The sequence below is a fragment of the Rhipicephalus microplus genome, chromosome X (genome assembly GCF_043290135.1).
Source record: "Rhipicephalus microplus isolate Deutch F79 chromosome X, USDA_Rmic, whole genome shotgun sequence".
Lineage (NCBI taxonomy): Eukaryota > Metazoa > Arthropoda > Arachnida > Ixodida > Ixodidae > Rhipicephalus > Rhipicephalus microplus.
In genome coordinates this window covers 359,574,490-359,599,961 of record NC_134710.1, presented here as the reverse complement: position 1 = coordinate 359,599,961, position 25,472 = coordinate 359,574,490, and the positions used below count along the sequence as shown (strand labels likewise).

Sequence of the window (25,472 nt, the reverse complement as noted above, 5' to 3'; positions counted from 1 at the left end):
GAGCCAGCGCCTCCTACAGAAGTGCTTGCTTGACGTGATGTGGTTGGGCGAGTGCGCGTTTGCAAACTGACACACACACACACACACACACGCATGGAGGAATGCGCGACCCTTTTTGTGGCTTTTCCATCGTACGGACACACCCACGCCCTTAGGTATGCGAACGGTGGGGGTGTGGCAGTTAAACTTTAATGGGGGGGGGGGGGGGTGAGCGCATAGTCAGCCCATTACATTGACATAATAGAGAGCTGCACGGCGACTGGGCGGACATGGGGGGGAGGCGACGCTGCGACAGACCTTCACTCTCGCCCACCTGTACCCGGAAGGGGAATTGTACATGCTTATGCCCACACCTCACCACGCACTTTCTGTACCTTTCCTTTATGTGTCCTGTTTCTCCTCTCCCTCAAGCAGCTAAGCTGAACCGTGTTTCCGCAAAGGTTCATCGAACATAATGACAGGGCTGTTTTAAGCCGCTCGCCACGATTAACCTGTGCTTCTCTCTTTCGCAAGTCAGAACTTTTGTTTTACTTTTTTTTCTCTTTTTTTTAATACGGCTGTTTTCTCCTCTCACTGTCTGTTTTATCCCCATACCCCTTCGAGCGCTCCTCCCCCATACCCTTACCTTTTACCTCCAACATTCTTTGTTTTTTTCCTGTTTCTTTTTTACTCATCCGGAAGGGGTGCCGAAAACAGTGCCTGTTTTTTTTTTTTTTTTTTTCTTACGCGTCCGGGCTACGAGCGGAGAAGGCTAAGCTGGGGGAAGGCGAGTGGTGGGCAGGACTGTACTATGGTTCCTTGCCCAACGAAATAACTTATAAGCAAGCGACGACAAGCCTCGCACGCAGAGCGATGTTATCGCATGTGCCCTTTGCGCGACAGTGACCGCCGGCCATTTCATTTCTCCTTAGCCACGTTCATCCCTAGTGCTAGCACGCTTTTACTCGCACATGAGCGATGTTATCAGTTCGGACTCAGTACAGATCAACGGCGAACGAAAAATTGGACAGTGTTCATATAATTGCTATCGCAGTACCCTTCCCTCCCCCCATTCAGTTGATCTCCCTGGTTCCGTTTCTCCAAACCTGGCAGGTATGCGTTGTGACAAGAATATTATGTTATACATTTCGTGACCTGCCACTTGAGTTTGTTATACACTACGTACTCATTTGATAATTTTGGTTTATACCAGGGTAAGGAGCACGAGTGGCCCAGGGAGGCAGAGAACTTGGCCATTGTGTTATGACTATGTTCCCTCTTAGACAAGTTACGGAGGGGCAACCAAGAATTTTTGGGTGGGCCTCCAGCCCCCCTGTGCCCACCCCTGGCACCGCCCCTGTTAAGGAAAAGACAATTACAGCACTCAGACGTACGAAGGCGATTAGATGGTAGATAGAAACACTTAAAGTGTGTTTGTTTGCAATTTGAGTGCTTTTAAGAAATGCTACGCATTTAAAACTGCATTGCAAGGAAAATGCCATATCAAAACAGCTAAAGTTACGTGCACAGTGAAAAATACGTTGGTCTGCTAGTGCCTGCATATGTGGATCTATAGAAGACATTTCATATGATCCACAAAAAATAGAATTTTGACTGTCTCATTCCTTTATCAGTCTCGGAGATAACAGCGAGCATTCAAATTACTTGCTAATGTCAACGGATTGGATGGCGTTTCTGAGACAATGACACTGTTGCGCTGCCACGCCGGCTGCGCCGAACACCACCTAGACTAGCTAGTCTAGGTGGTGTTGCTGCATCCTGCCGTCAATCTCCACTCACCAACGTGCCAGCAATGGACAGAACCGCCGCGCGGTGGATAGAATCCGGTTTCTTCTCCCCTGTTGGGGAAAGCGCGCGTTCACGGCACTAGGAAAATCTTTCTAGCCACTGTAGTTCAGCCGTCTTGCGGACTGCTCGTGAAAAATTTTCGAGGAAGGCGCAGTGTCATTTTGTAGACCAGTTCAGCCGAGCTAAAGCCGATGTTTGCCTTAACACCTGTTCAGATTGCTAAGAGTATGAGTGGCAGTGCCTCCATCCAGCTGTGCTTTTCTGGTGCAGTGAGCGCAAACTTGAGTTGACAATAGAAACGCTCCACCATGCCGTTGCTGATGAGGTGGTAGGTGGTCGTTCGAATGGGAGAAGCACCAATAAAACATATTCTGGCAAATAGTGATAATTCAAATTTCCTTTCACGGTCCATTGTTATTATGGATGGTGCACCGAAACAAGCAACCCAGTAGTGCAAGAAGGCACGGGCAATTGTGTCAGCAGTGATATCTATTATAGGCATCGTCTCTGCCCAGCTTGTGAATTTTTCTATGCATGTCAATGAATTTTTCTATGCATGTCAATAAATAGGCATGCTCTTGGCAAAGCGGCGGAGGCTCGACAATCTCGAGGTGTACATGGTCAAAGCGTGCATATGGAGGTGCAAACTCTGCCAACGGATTGATAGTATGTCAGTGAACTTTGGCCCACTGGCACGGTATGTATGCTCTTGCCCAGCAACGCATGTCTCGATTAATACCTGGCCAGATGAATCTTGCTGTGAGCAACTTTTGCGTAGCTTTGATTCGAAGGTGCGATAACTTCTGAACAGGAAGAAAAATGCGGCGACATAAATTGGCAGGTGCGAATAGCCGTGGCTTGCCTTTGGAAGTGTCGCAGCAAATCTGGTCACCTGATCCTGGAATTTGCATTCACTGTAGCTTTAGGGCGATTTTGTTGCTAGCAGGCTTTTTAGCTCTTTGTCTTCTTTTTGGGCTGCCACTAGCACATCCAAGTTAACTTCTCCTGGATCGTTCATTGCATTTATAGCGCTCCGAGACAGGACGTCGGCAATGACGTCACTTTCTTTCACGTGGTGGATGTCTGTCGTGAACTTTGAGATGTATGCCAGCTGGTGGAGTTCTTGGGCTGTGTGCCTGTCACTGTCCAAACGCAAAGAGCATAAGGCAAAGGCTTATGCTCAGTTAAGATGAAGAACTCGACACCTTCTAAAAAATGCCGTAATTGCGTATACTTGAGTAGACTGCTAGCAGTTCATGCCCGAAGGCGCTATAGCAGCTCTCAGTAGGTGTCGATTTCCTCGAGAAGAACGCAGTTGGTTTTCAAGTGCCGTCACTCAGCTGTTGCAACACGGCACCGATAGCCTTGTTATTAAACACTGGGGAATTTCTGGCCGTTGGTATGCCAGGAGAGTGCCATTTGCCAAGGCCTGCTTACTTTGGTTGAAAGCCTTTTTTACTTTTTCGCACCAAGGCAGGTCATTTGAAGATCTCTATCTTGCCTTCAGCAGTCTGTCTAGCGGTTGTATGATATAGACGCATTTAGGCACAAACCGGCGATAGAAATAGAGCTATTTGAGAAATTCATGTTGTTGACTCTTCGTGGTTGGTAGTGGAAAGTCTTGTATGACACCTTACATGGGTGTGGCCGTACTCCTGAGTTCGAAATTATGTGACCTAGAAATGATAACTCAGGCGTACTGAGTTCACACTTGGCCATGTTGACGATAACAGCGTGTTGAGATAGGCACCAAAAAAACTATCTGCAGGTGCTCTTCATGTTATTCTGGGCTGGTGCTCGTGATAAGCAAATCATCGAAGTAGACATGGTAAAATTTAGGCCTCGTAGAACACCGTCGATAAACCTTTGGAATGTTTGGCCTGTGTTGCAAAGGCCGAATGACATGCGCAGGAATTCGAATAAGCCAAAAGGTGTTGTGATAGCAGTCTTGGGGACGTCTTCTGGTGACACAGGCATCTGGTGGTATGCCCGCACGAAACCAATTTTTGAAAAAAATTGTGGCCCTATGCATTCCTGCCAGTATGTTGTGAATATGAGGCACAGGGTACCTGTCGGGTGTTTTGACACTGTTAAGAGCTCAATAGTTCCTGCAAGGGCACCAGTCACCCAATGGTCATTTTGAAACCAAGTAAAGGGGAGATGCCCAAGGACTTGCAGAAGGTTGAATAATCCCCAGCTCCAACATGCGGTCAAATTCTTGTCGTGCCACTTCTAGTTTTTTAGGTGACAGTTGATGTAGTCGAGCGTGAACCGGTGGCGCAGTAGTGGTGGAATACGTCGTGCTTTACTGAGGATCTCACTTGCTGCTGGTGTGTCAGCTCCAAAAATTCACTCAGTATGGAGGTGAAACGAACAGCGCCCACTGGCTTGAACAGTGCAAGGCTGAGCGGTGTATGGCTTGAAGGCTGGCCTTCTACATCATTTTGTGACACTGGATCTTGAAGCCTGCGGTTGTGCATGTTGGCTAACAGTCTCAAGTGACGCAAAAAATCCGTTCCAAGAATGGGGAACCTCACATCGGCTACTATGAAGATCTATCAAAGCATTCTCTGCAGGCTCAAACTGACGATTAGGCAGCGGTTGCCATACGTGGCAATGGTCGTGTGGTTGATTGCTTGCAGAGGCGATGTGTTAGGGCACTTGGGGCACACGGGTGATGCTGGGAGTACACTCACATCGGCACTTGTGTCAACGAGGAAACTGAAGCCGCTGTTTAGGTCACTTAGGAAGAAGACTGATGAGCGACGTTCTTCCATGGCAGCAACGCTGGTCACCTTCAGCACCTGCCCATGGTGTTCCCGAGAACTTGCAGGGGGGTACGCATTTGCGCGTAGCGTTGCTGAACATGTAGTGGTACCAACGTAGCTTTTGGCGTTTCATGGCCAACTACAAAGAACTTAGACTGGTCGACCGTGACGCTGTGTGGAAAGCGGCCACGAAGTCCACGAAACGCCAAATTTCACTCTTCATCTAGTGAAGCTGCTCATGTAGAGACGGTTCACTCGTGACACCCGCGACAGATGTGGGAGCTACCTCAATAGCTTGTCGGCTAACTCAGTCAGGTTGGGCAGAACGTGTTCGTTTGAGCCACTGAGGGCGATTCTGACGTTTGAGGGAATTCAGAGCGGTTAGCCGGGAAGTACGATCATTCAGAGCGACAATATGTGCCAGAATGTCAGGAAACCGCTGCGTAGTGAGAATGTGCACGTTGAGGCGCTGAAAAAGCGGAAAGTGCGTGGCGTTTCATGCTTTTCCAAGCCACGAACCTCAACGCAGTCAGTGGGTTGACTCCGTACTCGCCGGGCCGATGGACAGAGGGACTGGACGCCTGTGAAGAACAGCCGCATTTTCTCCCTTGACTGTGCGGCGAGCTGCTACAGGGTAAATTGTGTGTTGGCGAACCAGTTGGGTTTCACTGGAAGTACGGGGCCTCTTCTCAAGGCTGGGGCTATTTGTGCCCTGCTGCAGCTGAAAGCAGCGATTCACTGGCCAATTGACCGCGACGTGCAGTGCGTAGTTGGTGTTCCTGAGCTCCGACAGCACGGCCGGGACTAATAAATACATTGCATTTAACGCGGAGCTTGTCAAGCAAGGATCGTCGCAAATCACAGCGATACCCAATTTCAGGTCACTGTCATCATCACTTGCCGATGTTGAGCGCGACGACGGCGAGGAAGATGATGTTGGCGACAGAGACATGTCTACGCTTTCAGAGATACAGCTGGACTGACTGTACGTACGCTCCTAGCAGACGAAACGCTAGTGTGACGTCACCATTTTTTTGTGGAAGCAGCATCAGCTGTGCAAGCGGCTTTGACGTGGCCGCGAGGTAGCACTGCCAGCACTACGATTTGGCAGGCTTTCCACCCATTTTGAACTGCGTTTGATAGCGAATATATTAAAAAATATTACAGATATTCATTCGTCACTCATATGTGTTATAGGTTGCGAATCGCTACTAGGGATGCAAAATCTTGACATGAGTAAATTTGATGTCAGTCAGTGCTCCTTTAAATTACACGACACGCTTCAGTCCATGGGATCTTCCAAGATATAACAAACTACTATACCCCCCTTTATTATATCTTTAATGTGTACTTAAAGGGCCACCAAACAGGCTCTGATTTTTTTTTTTACACCCTTTTAAATAAGCTTTCAAATTCGTACAGTAGACCACGACGATCACATTTTCTGAATAATACATCTCGGTGCGCCGTGCAGACTCTCCATTTCTAAGAATAATACCCGCGCCTCTTTCCTTTTGACCTATACCCCTCATACGCCTATTGACGCGGGCTTGTCCATGGACTGCTTCACGTACCACTTAGCTTGTTGATTGGTTCTTGCCCTACGAAGCGGCTCCTTGGCCCTGCAAGTGATGCATTTTCAATCGTGCAGTCCATATTTTGATTTTCCTGTGCTGTCCTCATTTGTTTTGTTGAGCCCGAGACTACCGGGCGAATTGGTATTGCCAGAACAAAAGCCTCGGAGATAAAAAGGCTTCTCGCTACTTTACAGCTAGGGAAAGGGCACTCCTCGCATCGTGCCTCTTCCCTGCCCCGCTACGAGACTTGCTCATGTGGGAGAAGCCCTGCTTGGCAGTTGGCTGCGCGCCGCTGACGTATCGCTGATGTCTTGTCACGTTGCCAAAGTAGTCGGAGTCACGACAATTGGCTATCGGCCAAAAAGGGTGGGGAAGGCGCGTAAATATTTGAAACCAGACGAAATGTATGTTCTAAACCCTGTAACTTCCTTGTTGAACTACGTATTCCCAAAATTCTTGTAGCAGCATGTTCACACATTAAAAGTGCGCATGTTTGTCTTCATTACAATTTTTGGATATTGGAGTCATTTACTCGCCCTTTAAATTTAGGTTCAGGAGCATTTTTTGCATTTTCCATAGTTTCAGCTGCTACAGCTTAAAGGAGCACTGACATCGAATTTCAAGATCAAGATGTGCTCATCATTCGATCGCTTGGTATGCATAGGTCTTCTTGGCCAAATTTGAACGGCATACATCGCGTGGAAGTTATTCTAATTCGATGTCGAACAGCGTAGAAAAACGGAAAATAGACTGCCCTGCAACATCAACACTAGTGCTACGTGTTCGGTGTGATACATTCCACAAACACCATCCTGAGTGACGATGCCCTAGTAGCGATCACGTGTACAATCTGAGCATTCTCATCGTGGTGCCAAAGTGCAGAAACGCAGTCGCTCGTCGCGTCTGATCTTCGTCACACTGGTTTGAATGATTTCGGGAAATTATCAAGATAAAAACCACCTTTAAAAGAACGGCGAAAGAAAAGAGCATGATTTAACGTGTGCTCGTCGGTCAGCATGTTGGGTAATCGTTGTGAGTTGAAGGTGAGTTGCTGTCGTTTAGTTCGAAGCCTGATAAAAGCGCAATGAGAGTGTCCTTTCATATCACGTATGTGTTACACATCAACACGACCACAAGCTATCAAAAGTGGAACAGCATATAGTCAGATATCATCGCTAACAAGTAGCATGAAGGTATCGTGTAATTTTAGTTCATCTGTAGACTTTGCGTCCACGTAAAAGTGATAATACCCCGTTAACTGCAAGAGGCTCGATAGGTGGGGCCATCTGGAGGCGCAAAAAAGAACCTGGCAAGCAGGAAACGTATTCTATTTCTCCGCTGATGCTCCTTGGCGATAGCTATATATTGCATTGATCCCTCCGCGTATACCCGAATGCTTTGCACGCCAAAACACAGCAATATACCTAACTGAGACACACGAATGGACATGGCTGAAGCGTGCATCCTCGGGCACCTCTGCAGTGCTGCTTGCAATGGCGTCCTTTAACTTTTCGGAATCACTGTTCTGGAAACGGTCGATCGAAGCAAAAGTAATTCGAGACGATGTGAACCGCCAGGATTCCAACTACAGGCTATCGTATTGAATCCGAGTCGACACTTTGTAGGTGACAAGGTATCACTGAATGTGTCCGCCTAGCAGCCGAAAAGATTGCGGAGCAGTTGAGCCTGACGTCACTCTTTTCTGTGGAGAAGTGGTCAGCTGTGGCATGACCTGGAGGTGACCGCGAGGTAGCAGCGCCACAGCTGTTGCTCCCAGTGCTAAAAATGGCGGGATTGCCGGCCATATTGAATAGTGCTAGATACCAGTTATATAAATCAATGAAAGTGATAGTTATTCATCCCTCAGTTGTGTTTTAGGTCGCAAATCGCTGCTACAGGGTCTATAGCTACTCGCTGAAGCAAAAATCTTGGCATGAGTAAATTTGATGTCAGTGCTCCTTTAAGGAATAACTTAGAGGCTGCTCTCAAGCCTTGTTCTAGCCATGTTTCACTAACAGCCTAGCCTGAAACTTAACTGGATAGAGATTTTGTTAAACCAAAATGACTATAAATCTCAATTTAGACATTTACACATTCCCAGAACAGCTTTTTGGCTGACATTGTCCTGACAAGCTATCCCAGTGGACTTGTACGAAAAATTTTGGCAGATATATTCCTTGCAAGTTCCATATCTTAATAATAGCTTTCATATGTCTTTTTCAGAGCCTACAGCTGTTGGGAATACCACCATTTCATCAACACAGGTCTGGTACCAGTTCAAGGAGGGCTTCAGCAATGCCGTCCGAAGGACAGTGCGCATGAAGGATCTCTTGTAGCCATCAGATATTTGTTTTTTGCAATTTTTCTATATGTTAATGTGTCTGTGATCCTGAAGTTAGGTCCATGTCCATCTTTCGTTTAGCACAAAATGCCAAGCTCCGAAACTCACCTTATCATGAAATTTGATTTGTTTCGTGGTATAATAAGGCACTTTTTAAACACACCTAATGAGATCTTTACCTGTTTTATGTGCTCTCTTTGTCCTTTTAAACAGTGTGGTCCTTACAGGTATGCTTCAAATTCAGTGTGACCCATTGCGATTCTGTGGTTTTTCTGTGATCTGCATTGTAAGATTGATTGTACAGCAACTAAGTGGTTATGTTACTCTTCATTACATGCAATCAGTTATCATGAAACAATAAATTATTGCAAGAGAGAGAAAGTGTTTCTCAATTGGGCAGTAGGGCACATCTTGAGAAGTGTATATTCGCCCTTGTGTTTGCATCTAGCAGAAAGAGCACCGTTTTTTCTGTGAATGTTTTTACAGCTCTGTTGTGAACAGCACTTCAGTTAATAGGTGCTTTCAAGGTTTGATAAGTTGTAAAAACATTACATATGCAAAGTACCTTTAACACTATTAATTTGTGATAACAATTATGTGGAATCCAGCCGCATTTTCGCCGTCGCCATAAGGTTTCGTGTAAAGCTAAAGGGTGAGCTGCTCCAAACCTACTCCAAAACACATTTTCTTTTGAACCAAATCTGCTCCGAAAAAGACTTTTTTCTTCTCCAGAAATTGCTCCAATTCATAAGCTGTCTGGACCTTCACTGCTATGTTAACATTGCCCGGAGAATTGTATGCTTCATGTGCGAGTGAAAGCGTGCAAGAGCCGTGGACGATTATGGCTCAAAGGGAAAAGGAAGCTCACCGGTCATTTCGCATTGCGCGAGAGGCCCGTGGAAAGTCCCAGAGGGGAGGCGGGGTATGACGGCCAGCATGACGCTTGCAGGAAATACATATGTGACAGGCGGGCGTCCTATCTTGATAATAATTCGCAGACGGCTCACACCTTTGCAAGTGTTTTGTTCTCGGCACTCAATTTTCTTTGAAACCACAGACAGCACGAAGGTAACTTTGCGCGATACAATGGCTGCGTTTTCTTTCACCAGGCCTTTATTGAGTTATATACGACAGGTCGGATGCTAAATGAGTTGGCTGCTAGCCTTACTTCGTATAACATTTCAATTCGTTGCTCTGGTGTAGATTGCTTTGCCTTTTTGGCAAAATTATGACTTGTCTGTTACCACTGTCATTGTGATTTGTGTTAGCTGTAGTTTGTTTTTTTGGTGTGTGTGTGTGTGTGTGTGTTTGTAGTGACTGGGTTGTTCGCTTACTTCATCACTGCTGTGTCTGAGCATGCTGTGTCAGTCATGGCGGTAGTAATATGGTGGTGAAGAAGGCTAAAAAAAACGACGTATGTAACATATTATAAAATCAAGCCGACACCCTTTATATCAAGTATCTTTGTACAGGGTGTCGCAGCTAACTAGGACCATTTTGAGAAGCGTTATGAGGTACGAAGATGCGACCGATGGTGTTCTGTTAGTGGTCGCCTCGCGCATGCTGGTAAATCTTTGTTGTAGATAGTTAGTGTGTGACATAATGAAAACGAATTTTTTTAATAATTACTTATTGGTTATTGTAAAAATTGAGCATTGTACTGGGAAATGTGCGAATATCTGGCCCGCTGCATTACTCCTGATTACTTTTTTTGCACTTCATGTTTGAGTTCAAAGAAAACAAAGAAAGATACAGGGTGTTTGACTGAGCGTCATAAGCACAAAAAGTTTCAAGGAACTAGATTTGCTTTGAAAAAATAATGTGGTGGTATCATTTGTTTGATGCTACTGCTACTGCCAGGAAAGACATTGTGGCGTGGTCACATTCTGCGCCAATCAAGTCAGCCGTCGAGGAGCGCTAGCTTTTTTTAAACCCCCTTTAATCGCAAGCTTCGTATCTGCCTCTTGTGCCACTAGTTCGGCACAGCTGCGCCTCTAGCTATAAGCACTACCGTACACACCGGGACAACGACGAGAGACAACCTCCCAGCAAAAGGAGGAAGCTCCTAGAATAATTCTAGGTCATGGCGCTGTTCTGGTTCTTGGCCGACTCGCACGATTACGTTGAAAATGCGCTCAACTGTACGCCCTGCCACAGCTTGGGGGAATTTCGTATACTGCATTACTTGCGGTGTGCATCTTAAGCTGTTTTTTCGCCAGCAAAGAACAAATCCTGGCCGGCTTGCATGGGCCAGAAAAAACAGTGAACGCGGACACTATATCTGGCTGTGATCCTCTTCATGTTGTGTGATAGTCGGTAAACGTAGGCTATCACGTGTGGGCTCAGATTTTCTTTTGTCTTGTGCACTTTGTTACCACGTTTCCAGTTCTGCAAGAGGCTATTGCACACACCCCTGATAACGGAGGGAGAAAATAGTGTCTCCCAGTCAGTTAATGTGATTACTAAATCCAAGAAGATGGTGCTCACATGATTTGAATAGAGCTGAATTGAGGCCCACAATAGCTTTTTCTGTCCTCATTTTTCGAATTCTAGACACAGCAAATCTGCGTTTGGTTCACATTCAAGTGCTTCGCACTTGTGTTTCAGGATTCAGGAGGAGCATGCACGGTATTGCTTGGAAGGTAGCCTTATAAAGCTTGCACATTAAAGCTTTTTACTCACCAGTGATTGTGTCCTTTGTGCATAAGAAAATGAACATTCCCTACAAATGTTTATAGTCATTTTATTTGTGCTGTAAAGAAAAATCACAAAAATCGCGAACATTGTCGCACCGGGCACGTTACTCGCCAAACTCGTTTGGCATTGTTGCCAATGTCCCAGCTGCTGTCCCGACTCGGACGCCCATGGTGGACGAGGAAGAGACCTCTCCGGAGACGAGGGGTGACCGGCCCCACGTTTGCTTCATGTAACAGCAGGAGGGCCCCATGGCCAAGGACTGCACTAACAAAGCTTGAGGACACCCTGATGGTCACACTACCGTCTCCACCGGCATCAACTTCGACAAGTACGATGTCACTTTCGTGGAAGTGAGTCATCTGCAGTTCCGGATGCCATTCAACATGCAGATTCGAGAAAAGATGCCTGTGTCAAGTCCTGCTGCAGAACTTGCGGGGTGCCAGGTAAGTGAAGCCGACGCCCGTACAGAAGGAAACCGTGAAGATTCCCCTGGCCATCAGGGACTTGATGGTCTGTGCGTAGACTGGGAGATGACTTCGCAGAGATAGAAGAAGAGGTTGCGAAAGGGACACCACTCGTCGTCATGACGCAGGTCGTGTATCGGTAGACGCATGAGGCAAGGCACCCCTGGATAAAGTTCATCTGCGGGGGGGGACGGTTTGCCACCAATGGAGGCATGGACTGCAGTCACCTTTCCTGAACGTCGGTTGCCCCTTGAGCCTGCTGGAGTTGGCACAGTGGCAGTTGCGAAATATTGACCCAGAGGCACCCCTCGTCTATCCACAGCCAGTGCATTGAAGGCGCGACCGGATTGAGATAGCTCACGCAGGATGATCGTGCAGTGTCGTTGGATCCGGCACGAGCCTTCAGATGCCAATGCTGACCGCCGTTTGCCTCCTGAGCTCATTGCAGCTTGCGGTCTCGGAGGTGTAAGGAGGCACTGTGGAAGGGGCACCACTGATCATCACTATATAGGTGGTCTGTGGGCAAAGGCAAATGCGAAGGTGCGTCTGGACCACGTCACGGGACTGTGGCTGATGCGGCGTGAATGCGCAGCTAATCCCAACGATGCCTTAATAATGTGCACTGCTCATCCTATGTTGAAACAGCCTGCGGACTTGCGCCTGGGTTTTCAAATGAGCTGCGTGGCCAAAGCGCGTGCTCGACGAATGCGCCACACAATTTTGCCTTGCTTTGCTTTCCTAGATACATGGCACGTACCCACTTTGGGGGATTGGCCAAAAATGCAAAGTAAAGACTGTTAAGTGTTATTTTAGGTAAGCTATGAAATTTAAAATCAAAAATAAAGAAAAAATGGCAATAATACGTAAAATATTTAATTTAAGTACAAGTAATATGCTTTTGAGCCTGTATTCCAGACTGCCGTAATAACCTGATGGGAATAATTTTGAAAACTTGAATTTTAACTTAACGAAATGACAAAGAATTTTCAATATCTAATTAAAATGGTACTCGTTGAGTAGTTATAATGAAATCACACATGGCATCAAAGGCATCCTTGTGGCATTATTCCAAATCGGAGGCACTGAAGCTTAAAACATTTTCCCCCGATAAGGTCAAGCCTATTTTTGTAAAAGAAGTAATTAGATGTCGAGTTCTGGTACGAGAATATCTTGCACATGACAAAAAGTAATGTGCGACATTTTCCAGTTCTTCGCAGAATTGGCAGAGGGGTGATATTGTCAGACCAGCCCTGTACCAGTAAAAGTTTAATGGGGGGACACATCGAAATCTGCTGATCATCACCTGTGATTGTCGAGAATTGCTCCACTGCGATTTCCATGGGTATTTTAGGTGATTATATTCCATCCACGTGGTTATTGTTTTCATTATATCTGTGTGGATAGCTAATCTTCTAAACCTGATTGCGGTGAAGTATTCTACCACCGGTATAACCTGAATTATTGGAAGATGTAGTGATGAGCGGGCTAAGACGTCGGCCATTTCATTTAATGTTAACCCACAGTGACCTGGTACCCATACTAATTTCAGGTACTTGAGTTGAGACTAAACTAAAGATTGTAACGTCGGGATGGCACGAGAGGTATGAGAAGTTGTAAGAGCTGTGCATACCGAGAGCGAATCGGTAACTATTATTGCTCTGTTCTCATTTGTCGGAAGTTTTCGCAGTGCCGTGATGACTGCCATGAGCTTCGCCTCAAAAACATGAGTGAAATCGGGTAGCCTCATGGCAAATGACCAGCCAAGTGATTGGGAGACTATTCCTATGCCTGCCCTTTCCTCATTGACGGAAGCATCTGTGGCTATAATGTTACGTGTCTGTGTATGCTACAGGAAATCTGCTAGCCTGTTCTCTAAGAATTTGTGGCCTTGAAATTTAGATTGTGGAGAAAAGATCTCATCATATTATATATTAAGAATATGTTTTGAGGTATCAGATGCAATCACCTCACTAATGTTGACATCTATACTTGTCAGTTTCTTTTGTACATAGATTATCTGCGGTGTATGAAAACAAGGCCAATGAGAGCAAGAAAGAACGAATCCGGGTCACTGATGAAAGCGTTTCCAGCTTTTCTCACTGGTAAGCTGTAAAATTTTAGAAATGTCTGTACTGTTAACAAGCGGAATCGACAGAGCAATGTAGGCAGATGCGCTTCCTGATAAATAACATTAATTGCTGTAAACCTAGGGAGCCCCAGACACAAGCGCAAAGCTTCCTGCTCCAAGAGAACCAACGGCTTAGTTTTGTGCGCAGGTCCTCCTAAAAACAAGACACATCCCAATTCTAATATTGGGCGCAAATACATTTTGTATACCATTAACATGGTGTCTCTACGTACGCCAAATTTGCGATTACTCATGCTTCGCAGCAAGCCTAAAGCCTGTTGAGCCTAAGCCGCAATGTACTCTCACAGCCGCTGGATGAAAAAGTGTGCGCTCTTTCATTCAGTGGCCGTGGTACTCTATATGTGGACTCCAGTCAAGTTTTTCATTGTACAACACACCCCAATATTTAAGGGAGTCTACTTGTGGAATGGGTTCCTAATTGTATACAATGTCGATTGAAATGGAATCGGCTATGGGAAACGCCAAGAGAGCAATCTTATTTACATTTAAAGCCATTGAAATTGACTGCAGCCATCTTTCTAGTATGTTCAAGTATATTTGCAATTTTCGCTGTAGTGCATAAATATAATTGTCAGCAGAAAAGAGGGCTATATCATCAGCATATACATAGACATAGATATCCTGGCAGTTTGGTATAGAACTGATTATTATAATAAATAAAAGAGGTGAAACTGCTCCTTAGAGAACTTTGCGATTTTGTTCGTATCTAGATGACGAGCATCCATCCTTGACACAATGAAATTCCCGTGAGGTCAAAAACTCTGCTAACCGTGCCATCATGTACTGTGGGGAGATTAAAGTCATCACTGTGTTTAGCAAAATTGAATGTTCATCGCTATCATAGGCTTTTGCAATATCAAGAGTCACTATTGCTATGTATTGTCTTCTTTTTTTAGCAAGCTGTATTCGGCTCTCTAAGTCTGCATGGGCACGCCAGATTGAACAATCGGATCTAAAGCCAATTTTTGAGGTTTTAGTATTGACTTGCCTTCTATCCAACTAGTGATCCTGCCGTGCAGAACCCTCTCTATGAGTTTGACCATGTTAGAAGTTAAGGATATAGGTCTTATATGTTCTATGGTGAATGCTGATCCCTGTTTTTTAGGTATTGGAATTACCTTCGCTATTTTCCAATCATAAGGAGTGCATGCATGCTTTAGAGAATAATTTATAACATTAAGAATTTCACAGAGAGATAATAAAAATAACATTTGGATCATAGGTACTGTAATTCCATCCAGGCCCGGAACTGAAAGGGGTAACTACCTTATCACGTAGGATAGTTCTGACATTGTCATCATCATCATCAACCTGACTACGTCCACTGTAGGACAAAGGCCTCTCCCATGTTCTGCCAGTTAACTCGGTCCTGTGCTTTCTGCTGCCACTTCCTGCAAACTTCTGAATCTCATCTGCCCACGTAATGTTCTGTCTCCCCCTAATCCGCTTGCCTTCTCTGGGAATCCAGTTACCCTTATTGACCAGCGGTTATCCTGTCTACGCGCTACATGCCCGGCCCATGTCCATTTTCTCTTCTTGATTTCAACTATGATATCCTTAACCCCCTTTGTTCTCTAATCCACTCTGCTCTCTTCTTGTCTCTTAAGGTTACACCTACCATTTCTGACATTGTAACTTCTTCAAAATCGCCCGGCCGCAATGGTCTAGTGGCTAAGGTACCCGGCTGCGGCGGCTGCATTTTGGATGGAGGCGGAAATGTTGTAGGCCCCTCTACTCAGATTTGGGCGCACGTTAAAGAACACCAAATGGTCGAAATTTCCAGAGCCCTCCACTACGGTGTCTTTCATAATCATATGGTGGTTTTGGGATGTTAAACCCCACATATGAATCAATTAACTTCCTCAAAATCAGCCTGGTTTGTACGAATCTGCCACCTGGTAGGTACAGTTGATGTAAATCTACCCTCAAAGCCTTTGGCGATTGAATCTAGAGCTTTAGTCATTTGCTCGTACGATAGAAGTTCGTAATCCGAAGTTACTGGTGATGGCAGGATCTTCCTTCTCATGTATCGAAACAGTGCTTTTTTATTTTTTGGTTTTGAGAGGCAGTCGTAATGTCTACGATCATATTCCTCTTTTGCTTTAGCGACTGTGCATTTAAAATTAGCTGCTATAAATTTATAATCAGACCAGTTTTTGGGGGATTGATTGTGAATAAGCTGCTTCCAAGCTGCCTGCCGACGGCGGTGATCTCGTGTGCAATTGTCATTCTACCAAGGAATAGAGGGCACCCTTCAGCCGAATCAACAGTAAATTCAGCTCGTTTATAGGCTCTTTTAATAATTGCGTTCAACTTCATCGCTTTGAAATCATTGCTCTCGTCGGAGTAAGTCGATAAAGATGATGTTAGGCTATCTCTAAATTTTTTGTAATTCACAAAGACTCTGGCTTGAGGGAAAGGAAGGGTTCTCGGGCAAGACATTTCAAGACTTATAGGAAAATGATCACTACTTGTGGCACAGTCCAGCGCTGCCCACGATGAGCTTGTAATTCTCGAACTTACGAAACTTAAATCTAAGGGTGATCGACATAGATCACGAATAAAGTGGGGGGGGGGGGGGGGTTCTGGTGTTTAAGCACGATAGATTATTATCTGTTGCCAACTCCCACAGACGTTTACCACACTGATCAGTTTTAAAACTCCAACACGTATGATGAGAGTTAGAATTGCCGACTACAATTTTCTCCTTACACCATGATCTGATTGCTATATCCAATCGTCTAGTGTCTTGTGCACCATCCGGAAAGTACACATTAATTATGGAGAAAGGTTGGCAACCGGGTAATGTGACATCTAACACGAAAATTACAAATTCTGGGGACATATACTTGTACGAGATTTTCGCCTTCAAACTGATTTTGTTAGACATAAAAAATGCTAGTCCTCCACCTTTAGCCGTGTGGTCTAGCCTAAACGAGTGGTTACTGAATAAATGAAATGGTTTATCTATGGAGAGCCATGTCTCCTGCAATGCAATTACATCAGGGGTGTATTTTGAAGACAAATATACTAGATCAGTTATTGAAGAATGAATTGATCTGCAATTCCAATGGAAAATCTTAATTGACCCTATTTTTCTGAAAGAATTGCTTCCGCGACTGCCTTATCCATAATGGTTTCTGTAAAGAAATCTATTTTTTGGAGGCTTGCCTTGTCCTTCAGGCATATTTTGTTTTTTGCATGCTTTGGTGAGAATTTTTGCGATAGAGGAGACCTAGTGCGTTTTAGTGATCGAGGGTCCAACTCCATGTCATCAGACTCCTCAGTTTCGTCCTTTACATCATTCCTTTGGTGCTGGTTGTCATCTAGATAGGGTCCTGCATAGACAAAGTTAGACGGCGTGGTTGCAATTCTACTTCACTAATCGGCCGTGGAAGCTCCGCAGTCTGAGTGAATAAATCATTCGCCGGCGTTCCAAATATGTGAGCCATTCAGTTTGTCAAAATTTGAGATAGAGTCTCACATTTGTTTGCAGCAAGGCGCTTCATAGTCTTTTCCATTGTTCTTTCCACCACTTCCCCTATGGATTGAGGAAAGATGCATCCGATAACATGGCATGACGGGCTGCTACCTCTGCATAACCCTAGGCTGAATTTCAGCTAAGGCCTTTTTTCAGGAGCAGCGTCTGCGATCTATGATTTCGAGAATTTGAATTTCTCGAGCTTTAGCAGAGCAATTTGAATTGTCCGCTGCGCTTCATTGCACAGACATTTTTTTTCTTTGCACTGACACTCATTTGAGTTGTGAGGCTCCCCGCACATTTGGCATCTAAGAGCGGACCTACAGCCTTTCAACGTGTGGCCATAACGCCAGCGCATCTTACACACTGCAGCGGTCGAGGCGAGAGTGGTTCAACTCAACAGATAAGGGGCCACGCCTTGATTTCCTTTGGTTGGCTCGATCCAGCAAATGTCACAATCACCGACTCCGTAGGTGCTTTGGTCGTATCGACTACGCGGCTACACCTCTGAACGGAGATTGCACCAGCTGCTGCAAACATCTCCAATACCTCCGATGGAGTCAAATTAATGTCTACGCCTCACACCAACCCTTTCACGCATGCTAAGTGATAAGGGATGAATGCGCTCACCGGGTTGGAGGCAAACATAGAACACTTCAGGAGGTCTTGGACACAAAGCTGGTCTGACGACAAACAGAGGATACCACCGTTGCCGAACTGTCGGACCTCTGAGATACTCTGGAAATGAGCTTTGGCTGCTCGCAGCTTAGCTTGAATTACTTTCGGATTCTTCATCCTTATGGTACCCTCATTTGTTGGGACCAGGGCCACAGGAACTGCAGAGATACCATTACGCAAGAACAGGTCCATGGGAGTCTCCTGCGTTGAAAGAGAAGCAGACCAGAGGAAGCCCCTCAACGACCCGGCTGCGAGGATGAGAGTCGGACAGGGTGAAAGGGAGGGAAAGAGTGTCGTTGACGTCCAGGGGTGCAGGCGCTCATCCGGAAGGACTTTTCCTAATGGCTTTGTACACGCATTGCTCGTCGCACTCACTGGACCTTAGTTTGAGTGACGCCTCAGCTGTCCAAGACATTCGGTGGGCCTTTGGCAGAATTAGTGAAGTGGGCACTTTCTTTCGGGTGTCATTTGAAAAGACGGTTTGGCCATTTGGCCGTTTGGCCGGCGGCGCCAGTATTGTGAAACAAGGTGGGTGGAGCATCAGTATTCAGTTGCATTGTTTGAAGGAGCGCTTTCTGAGATAGTTCGCTCACTCAAAGAGCTCAAGGACACCTCCCGTTACAATGCAAAAGAGTCCACCGCTCATTGCCTCCATCAGCGAATCTGTTTGCCCAACTTTCGTATATGCCTCGTTGTTAATGAGACACTCCTTGTCCTCACACAACACTTGTTTGTATCTGCAGAGGTCATATATCAAAATCAGCGTGCCCCTGGAGCAGGTTGTATTGGTGCTGACTTAGTTTGAAGAGATGAGAAGTAGCGTGGAGGCAGAATTACACTAAAGTTTCAATTTGTGTTTTCAAAGCACGCCTTAAAAGGCGAATTTGAATCTCTACTGCGAGCCTTCGATTTTTACCTGAGCGAAATGACAAAAGCTCATATTCTTACACTAAAAGGTGAATGAGAAATCTGGAAAACTAAATTACAAGCCTTGCAAGAGGACGAATTTCTCCGCTTTGTGACGAAAACTTTAGCTGAATGCGACAAAGCCCTCTTCTCGACATTCACACACTTCTCAAGACATTAGCAATGCTCCCAGTTAATACAGTGGCTGTAGAATGCAGCTTCTCGACACTAAAAGCAGCGAAAAACTATTTGAGGAACTGCGGATGACTGAGGAGCGGCTTAATGGTCTGTCCCCAATGTCCGTTCCCCGGATACAAGTCACTGTCGACGAAGTTATCACTGTGTTTATGGAGAAACCGCGAGACATGAAAGTTGTAGCGTGAACCGCTCTCTTCGGCCAGGTTACATGTTCGTTTTTTCAGAGGCATAGCTCTTTATGGCCTTCGGCAGTCCATCCCTCCGGCGTAGTCAGCGTAGCATATCCAGACCAGACAGTCAGGCAGGCAGAGCAGACCAGACCAGACCAGACTAGACAGACAGGCGAACGGACACTTCGACCCACTCATCATCATTCACTCCGTGGATATGCTGCGATTTTCTTTTGCATTGACCTTTACTGTATAGTAATACCATTGGCAACTCCATTACTTAAAATTTCTAACTAACACGAATGTTAACATTTTGCATCTTTTGTGTCACGAATGCATCCGTGTTTTAGTTCTTTGTTTTCCAATAAAGTTGTTTTCTTTATTGTTTGTATTCTTTGTTTTAAAATTCCGGAGATAAAATGGCTCCCCTTCTTCTCGCAGACCTGTTGTTAAGACAGAGTGTGAGAAGTTTGGCAGAAGAATGGTCCGATACTTTTTTTTTTTGTCGCACATGACTAAGCGGACGACTGGTTTCCTTGCATTTCTCCACTTTTTTTTTCTCACTCCTTTTCCCGTTACTGGCCCTCTATGGGCCTTTTTTGGTTGAGATTATTTGGTAGAAAAGCATTCTTTTTGGTGTGCGTGCACTAGCTTTACTGAAGTGTCTAAATTTACTTTCCAGAAGTTAAATAGAGCGCAAGCTTTGACTTTCGGGCTACAGCAGACGGTTTCGTATCCAAGCCCGGCTTTATTGCATAAAATTTTTCCCGACATTTATTTTGATAGCTCTTGCAGGCATCGCAATGAATTCGCTAGCCTAGACCAGATGCTCTGGCGTTGCCCCTCTTTGCAGGGCACGCACCAAGTGAAGACAAGTGGCTATCTGCTACCAAGAACTTCAATGTCGGGGATCAACTATGAGCTGTCCAGAGGGCCCAGGATGTGGCGGTCGGGCTTGGCATGACTGTCGCAAAGTTGGAGCGGCCCGCTGCGCGTTGAGTCGTGCACCTCGGGACTCCAAATAAAGTTTCGCATTCATCCATCCATCCATCGCTGATTAATTCGCCTTTGTGCTACATTTCGCATTGTTCTCACTTTCTTGTAACAATTAAGCACCTTCTATATTCCTGGGAAACATTTTTTCTGTTTGCCATGAAAATAGTTTCGACGAATTAGGCTATGGCCCGCCAAAAAAAATCCTGGCTACGTGGCTGTTTAAATTAAGGCAGTGATGCGGGCTAGTTGCTTGTAATCGCTAGCATTCATTAATAGTGCCTGCACTAAGAATCACGTGACTTAGTTTGTGCCTTGCGAGATGGGTGCTGTGTAGAAGATGCCGCTTTCATGTTGTAGATGCTACATAGGACAAACCGGGCGCTGTCTTAACGACAGATTGGGAGACCACCGTACGGCAGTTGATGCGTAGGCAGCGGGAAGGGGGGGGGGGGGGGGCATCTGGTGGACTATTGACGCAGGTGCGTCTGTACCGACTCCGTACTCCAGATTTTACTGCTACACGCATGCTTAAAAAAGGCAAAGACCAGGCTACGCGAGGAATTATATAAACGTTTGCTATCAGCACGAATGAAAGCATCTGCGCCAGTATTTCATTTGCTCTGCCACAGAAAGAGATTGACTATTTGAATGCTTATCTTGCGCATGCAAAGGGATGACGTGGAATATGCGCGAAAAAGAAAGCTCCCCGTAGTGCGCAGTTGCGCCCGTGCGGTTATCCAACGTCTTTTAGGTTTTGTACATTTCCTTACAAAAAATCGGTCCATGTCTAGCGCCTGTCCTGTTCATGTGTCCACCTTGCGTCTCCGCCTTTTTTATTTGGCGCTACCAAAATGAATGTCCATGTTGAAGTCCTACTCTTCGAGACTTCTTTAAAGGGACCAAGCACATTGAAATCGCCAGCGATATATGATGAGCGGTTTGACAGGTTTCACTGTCAGAAATCAGGTAATGCCTCGCTGCTCCTCAATCATGGAATTTTGAAAATGTGAACGTAGTTCTTTCCTGACACGTAATTATTGTGTTCTGGGTTTTCGGTTTCGGATTGACATGTGAGGATGCCAGGGGGCGCCACTCTGGCATCTGGGATTTCAAGGCGACTGTAAAATAAAGACAGTGTGTGTTGGGTAACTGTGAAGTGCGGTTGTACTTCTCTTCGGCGTTTCGCGCCAACCCGCGTGTTCGGGCTGGTCGGCGTCCCCGCCGGCCGCGTACGTCTCCGTCGGCCGTCTTCTTCTGCTTCGTCGGGACCAGCCATTGCTGAGTTGGGGGCTGGCTGGTGCCGTCTGACAACGGCACCACTCAGCAATGCGACGAGGACCTGTAAGAACCCATTTCGTTCTCCGTGATCGTCTCTTTCTTGCTTGTAACGGACCTACCCTGATAACCCTAGACGCTCTTTGTTCCCAGCAAGGTGGCTGCTGCGCGCTGCGTCGCTTTATTTCTTCATTCAGCTACGCCGCCTCTGCCTTCGTCTTGAAACAGTGTACTGGCGGCATTTTCTTCTCGTCAGCACCTCTCCATTCTTCTTGCTTGAAATGGCGTCTCCTATTCCACCTCCCCTATTTCTTCATTCGCCCGGAGACCCGCCACTTCCATGGGCGGACTGGAAATTGGTGTTTCAGGCCTACGCAGACGCGGCCGGGGAGCACGCCAGCAAGCCCGAGCGTCGCAAGGCCCTGCTGCTCAACGCGTTGGTCCCTGCCGGGTTAAAGCTCTTCTATACTTTAGAAGCAACCAACGCGTCGCCGACGCCAGCGTCGGGCGATGCCTTCAAGAATGCTGTTGCTCTTTTCGATGAGCATTTTAAAGATGTCTCGTGTGATTATCTCGCACGCGTAAAATTCCAAGAAAGGCGACAATTGCCTGGTGAGCCAGTCGCCGAGTTCATTACTTCTCTTCGAACGCTCGCCGCGTCGTGCGGCTTCGGCGCGCTCGAGGGCGATATGATCCGCCATCAGCTTTTCACCGGGGTAGCCTCGCAAAACGTCCGCTGCCGCATGCTTCAAAATGGCTCCTCGATTTCATTATCCGAAGCCCTCTCGATTGCGCGAGAGGACGAGCTTATTCGCTCCCAGTTGGAGCAATTCGCTCCGCATCCAGTGCAGCAACTTTCTGCTGCGGGGGGCCAAGGCGGTGGCTCTTCGTTTCACGGGACGCGTCAACATGGCGGCCCTTCATCTTCGTCTCGGCGCGGCGGCCAACATGGCGGCCCCTCTGCGTCACGGGGGCGAGGAAGCCGACAATATGGCGACCCCATTCCGCCAAATTCTGGTTTTCAGGAACAGCACCGAGCTCCTAACTCGCGTTCGCAATTTTCTTCTCCATGCGCAACCGCGCATTGCTTTCGTTGTGGATCGGCTCGGCATTTAGCCAATTTTGCGCAGTGTCCCGCGAGAAACCGCACTTGTCCTGCGTGCGGAAAAATCGGACATTTTCAGTCCGTATGCAATTCCCGTCCAGCAAATCTTCCTGAACCAGTTTCTTCGTCCACTCCTCCGAGCACTGCACAAACCAATACGGTCACTGTTTTAAATGTGGATGGCCTCCACACTACGTCCGAGCCCAGCATCGTAGCTTCAGTGGGCCATGTGCCCTTGTCATTTCTCGTGGACACTGGTGCCTCAGTCTCTTTAATCAGTGCCGCTGACTTTCAGTCATTTTTCCAACATTCGGCTTTTGCCTTCACACGTCGTTCTACAAACATATTCTAAGGGAACGATTGATAATTTAGGTCAATTTACAGCTCAGTCTCCTATCGCAGTCGCACTGCTTCCATTACTTTTTATGTAGCAGCCAATGGCAGCTCACTTTTGGGACGTGATGCCATCAGGGCTTTGTCCATCAATATCGTCGGTGCGTCTATGACGTGTGCTCAAGTCGACGTCCAAGATGATCTTCCGGCCAACACGCCTTCTGAATTCCACCACCTGTTCACCCGTGAACTGGGTTGTGTGCGTGGTTTTGTGCATAAAGTGATGCGTCGACCAGGTGTGTGCCCTGTGCGTGCCAAGCTGCGCCGCATTCCTCTTCTTCTCCGTGAGCAAGTCTCTGCGGAACTGTCTCGCCTTCAAGCCAGCGGAATCATCGAGCCTGTCTCTGCTTCCGACTGGGTTTCTCCACTGGTCATCAAGAAAAAGATGGATCCCTTCGACTATGCGTTGACTTACGAGAACCGAACAAGGCGATCGTCGTAGACGGGTTTACACTTCCTCACATTGAAGAACTGCTTCATCAGCTCTCCGGAGCGGTATGTTTCTCCAAGCTGGACCTCGCGTCCGCTTATCACCAAGTTGAACTTTCTGAGTGCAGTAGAGACTTAACCACATTTGTATCGCACGAAAGGTTGTTTCGGTTTCGCCGCGTGTGTTTCGGGCTTGCATCTGCCCCTGCAGTGTTTCAGAAAATGATGTATATTATTCTTAAAGGTTGTAATGGCGCCCTTTGTTACTTGGATGACATTTTGGTGTGGGGATGTACTCGCGAAGAGCACGATGCTAACTCGCATACTGTTCTCAACCGCATCAGTGAATGTGGTATGGAACTTAATAACAAGTGCATTTTTTCTGTGAATGAGTTACAATTTCTAGGACATAATGTCAGTTCCCGTGGCTTGACACCTGTTGAATCTAAAGTTCAGGCCATTGTCAATGCCCCACGGCCTACTGATGCCAAAACCTTGCAATCTTTTTTAGGTCTTGTTGGTTATTATGCCAAGTTTGTTCCTCACTATGCTGATGCTGTTGAACCACTGCGTACTCTACTTCGTCAAGAACAGCCTTTTAACTGGTCAGCTGAAGCTGAGCAGAGCTTCATTCGAGTTAAGTCAATACTGGCCTCAAAGCCAGCTGTTAGTATTTTCAATGAGAAGCTTCCCATTGTCATCACGACGGATGCGTCCGATGTTGGACTGGGAGCAGTGTTTCAACAACTCAGAGATGATCAGCTGATCACTATCGCTTTTGCATCTCGTACATTGACCCCTGCTGAACGCAGATATTCAGTAGGAGAGCGTGAAGCTCTCGCGTGTCTTTTTGCCTGTGAGAAATGGCATGTTTACTTGTGGGGCCGGCACTTCACATTACGTACAGATCACCAAGTACTAGTTGCTTTTCTTTCTGCAGGATCCGAAGGCCGCCGCCCCATTCGCATTTCCCGTTGGTGTGCCAAACTCATGTATTATAATTTCAGTGTGCAATATTGCAAAGGTTCTAATAACGTGGTTGCTGATGCACTGTTGCGCCTTCCTCTTCAGATACCAGTTACTGAAGAGCGGGATGAAGAAGTTGTTTCATTAGTTACTTCCTGCATTACTAAAACGGAGCTTCAGGCAGCTACAGCTGCAGATTCTACTTTGTCTCAAGTTTTCAAATATTTACGTGAAGGATGGCCTTCCAAATGTGCTCTTGCTTCTGAATTCTTGCCTTACTTCGCAGTACGACAGGAACTGTCTTGTGTCGAGGACTTGCTTTTCCGTGATGAACGCGTCATTCTCCCCGCTTCTTTCCGTAACAAGCTAATACAGCTTGCCCATGAGGCCCATTCAGGCATTGTCCGCACCAAACAGAATCTCCGAGACAGGTACTGGTGGCCAGCCTTAGACAAGCAGGTCGAGCATGCAGTTTACAACTGCCATATATGTCAGGCAGCTGACAAGTCTGCCAAACCTGCATTTTCTCCGTTGCAGCCAGTCCAGTGGCCTGATCGGCCTTGGCAGAAACTCGGCATGGACATCATCGGTCCTTTGCATAATGTTCCGCAAAATGTTCGGTTCATTGTTTCTCTCATTGACTACCATTCCAAATGGCCAGAGCTTTGTTTCACACATACGGTTACTTCTGAGGTCATCATTGAATTTCTGTCTTCAATCTTCAGCCGGGAAGGTTTTCCTGATGCCATAGTTACGGACAATGGTCCACAGTTTGTCTCAACAATTCGAGGTTTTTTTCTCACAACGAGGAATTCAGCACTTGAGGTCATCAGTTTTCTATCCCCAATCAAATGGGCAAATCGAGCGCTTTAATCGCGTTCTGAAGGAACATATCCAGTTCGCCCATATAGAGCACCATCCCCTCAAGCAAGTCTTTACTGAATGTTTAGCTTCGTACAGGTTCACACCAGAAGGCACCACTGGAGTGTCTCCTGCTCAACTTCTCCACGGTAGGCAACCGCGAGTTGCTCTCGACAGTCTCTTTGCCTCGTAACATAGCAGTGTCTTCTGATCAAATCCATACCAGGGTT

General features: G+C 46.4%; 1 protein-coding gene across 1 annotated transcript in view; it reads left to right on the top strand.

Moving 5' to 3' along the window:
* The window catches only part of cutlet (chromosome transmission fidelity protein 18 homolog), a 98,573-nt gene extending 89,963 nt beyond the window's left edge, over positions 1-8,610 (top strand). The window contains exon 22 of the mRNA XM_037413467.2: positions 8,357-8,610. Coding sequence (XP_037269364.2) covers positions 8,357-8,469 — 113 coding nt within the window. The 3' untranslated portion in view covers positions 8,470-8,610. The remainder of the gene's footprint in view (positions 1-8,356) is intronic.
* Positions 8,611-25,472: the final 16,862 nt, after the last annotated feature.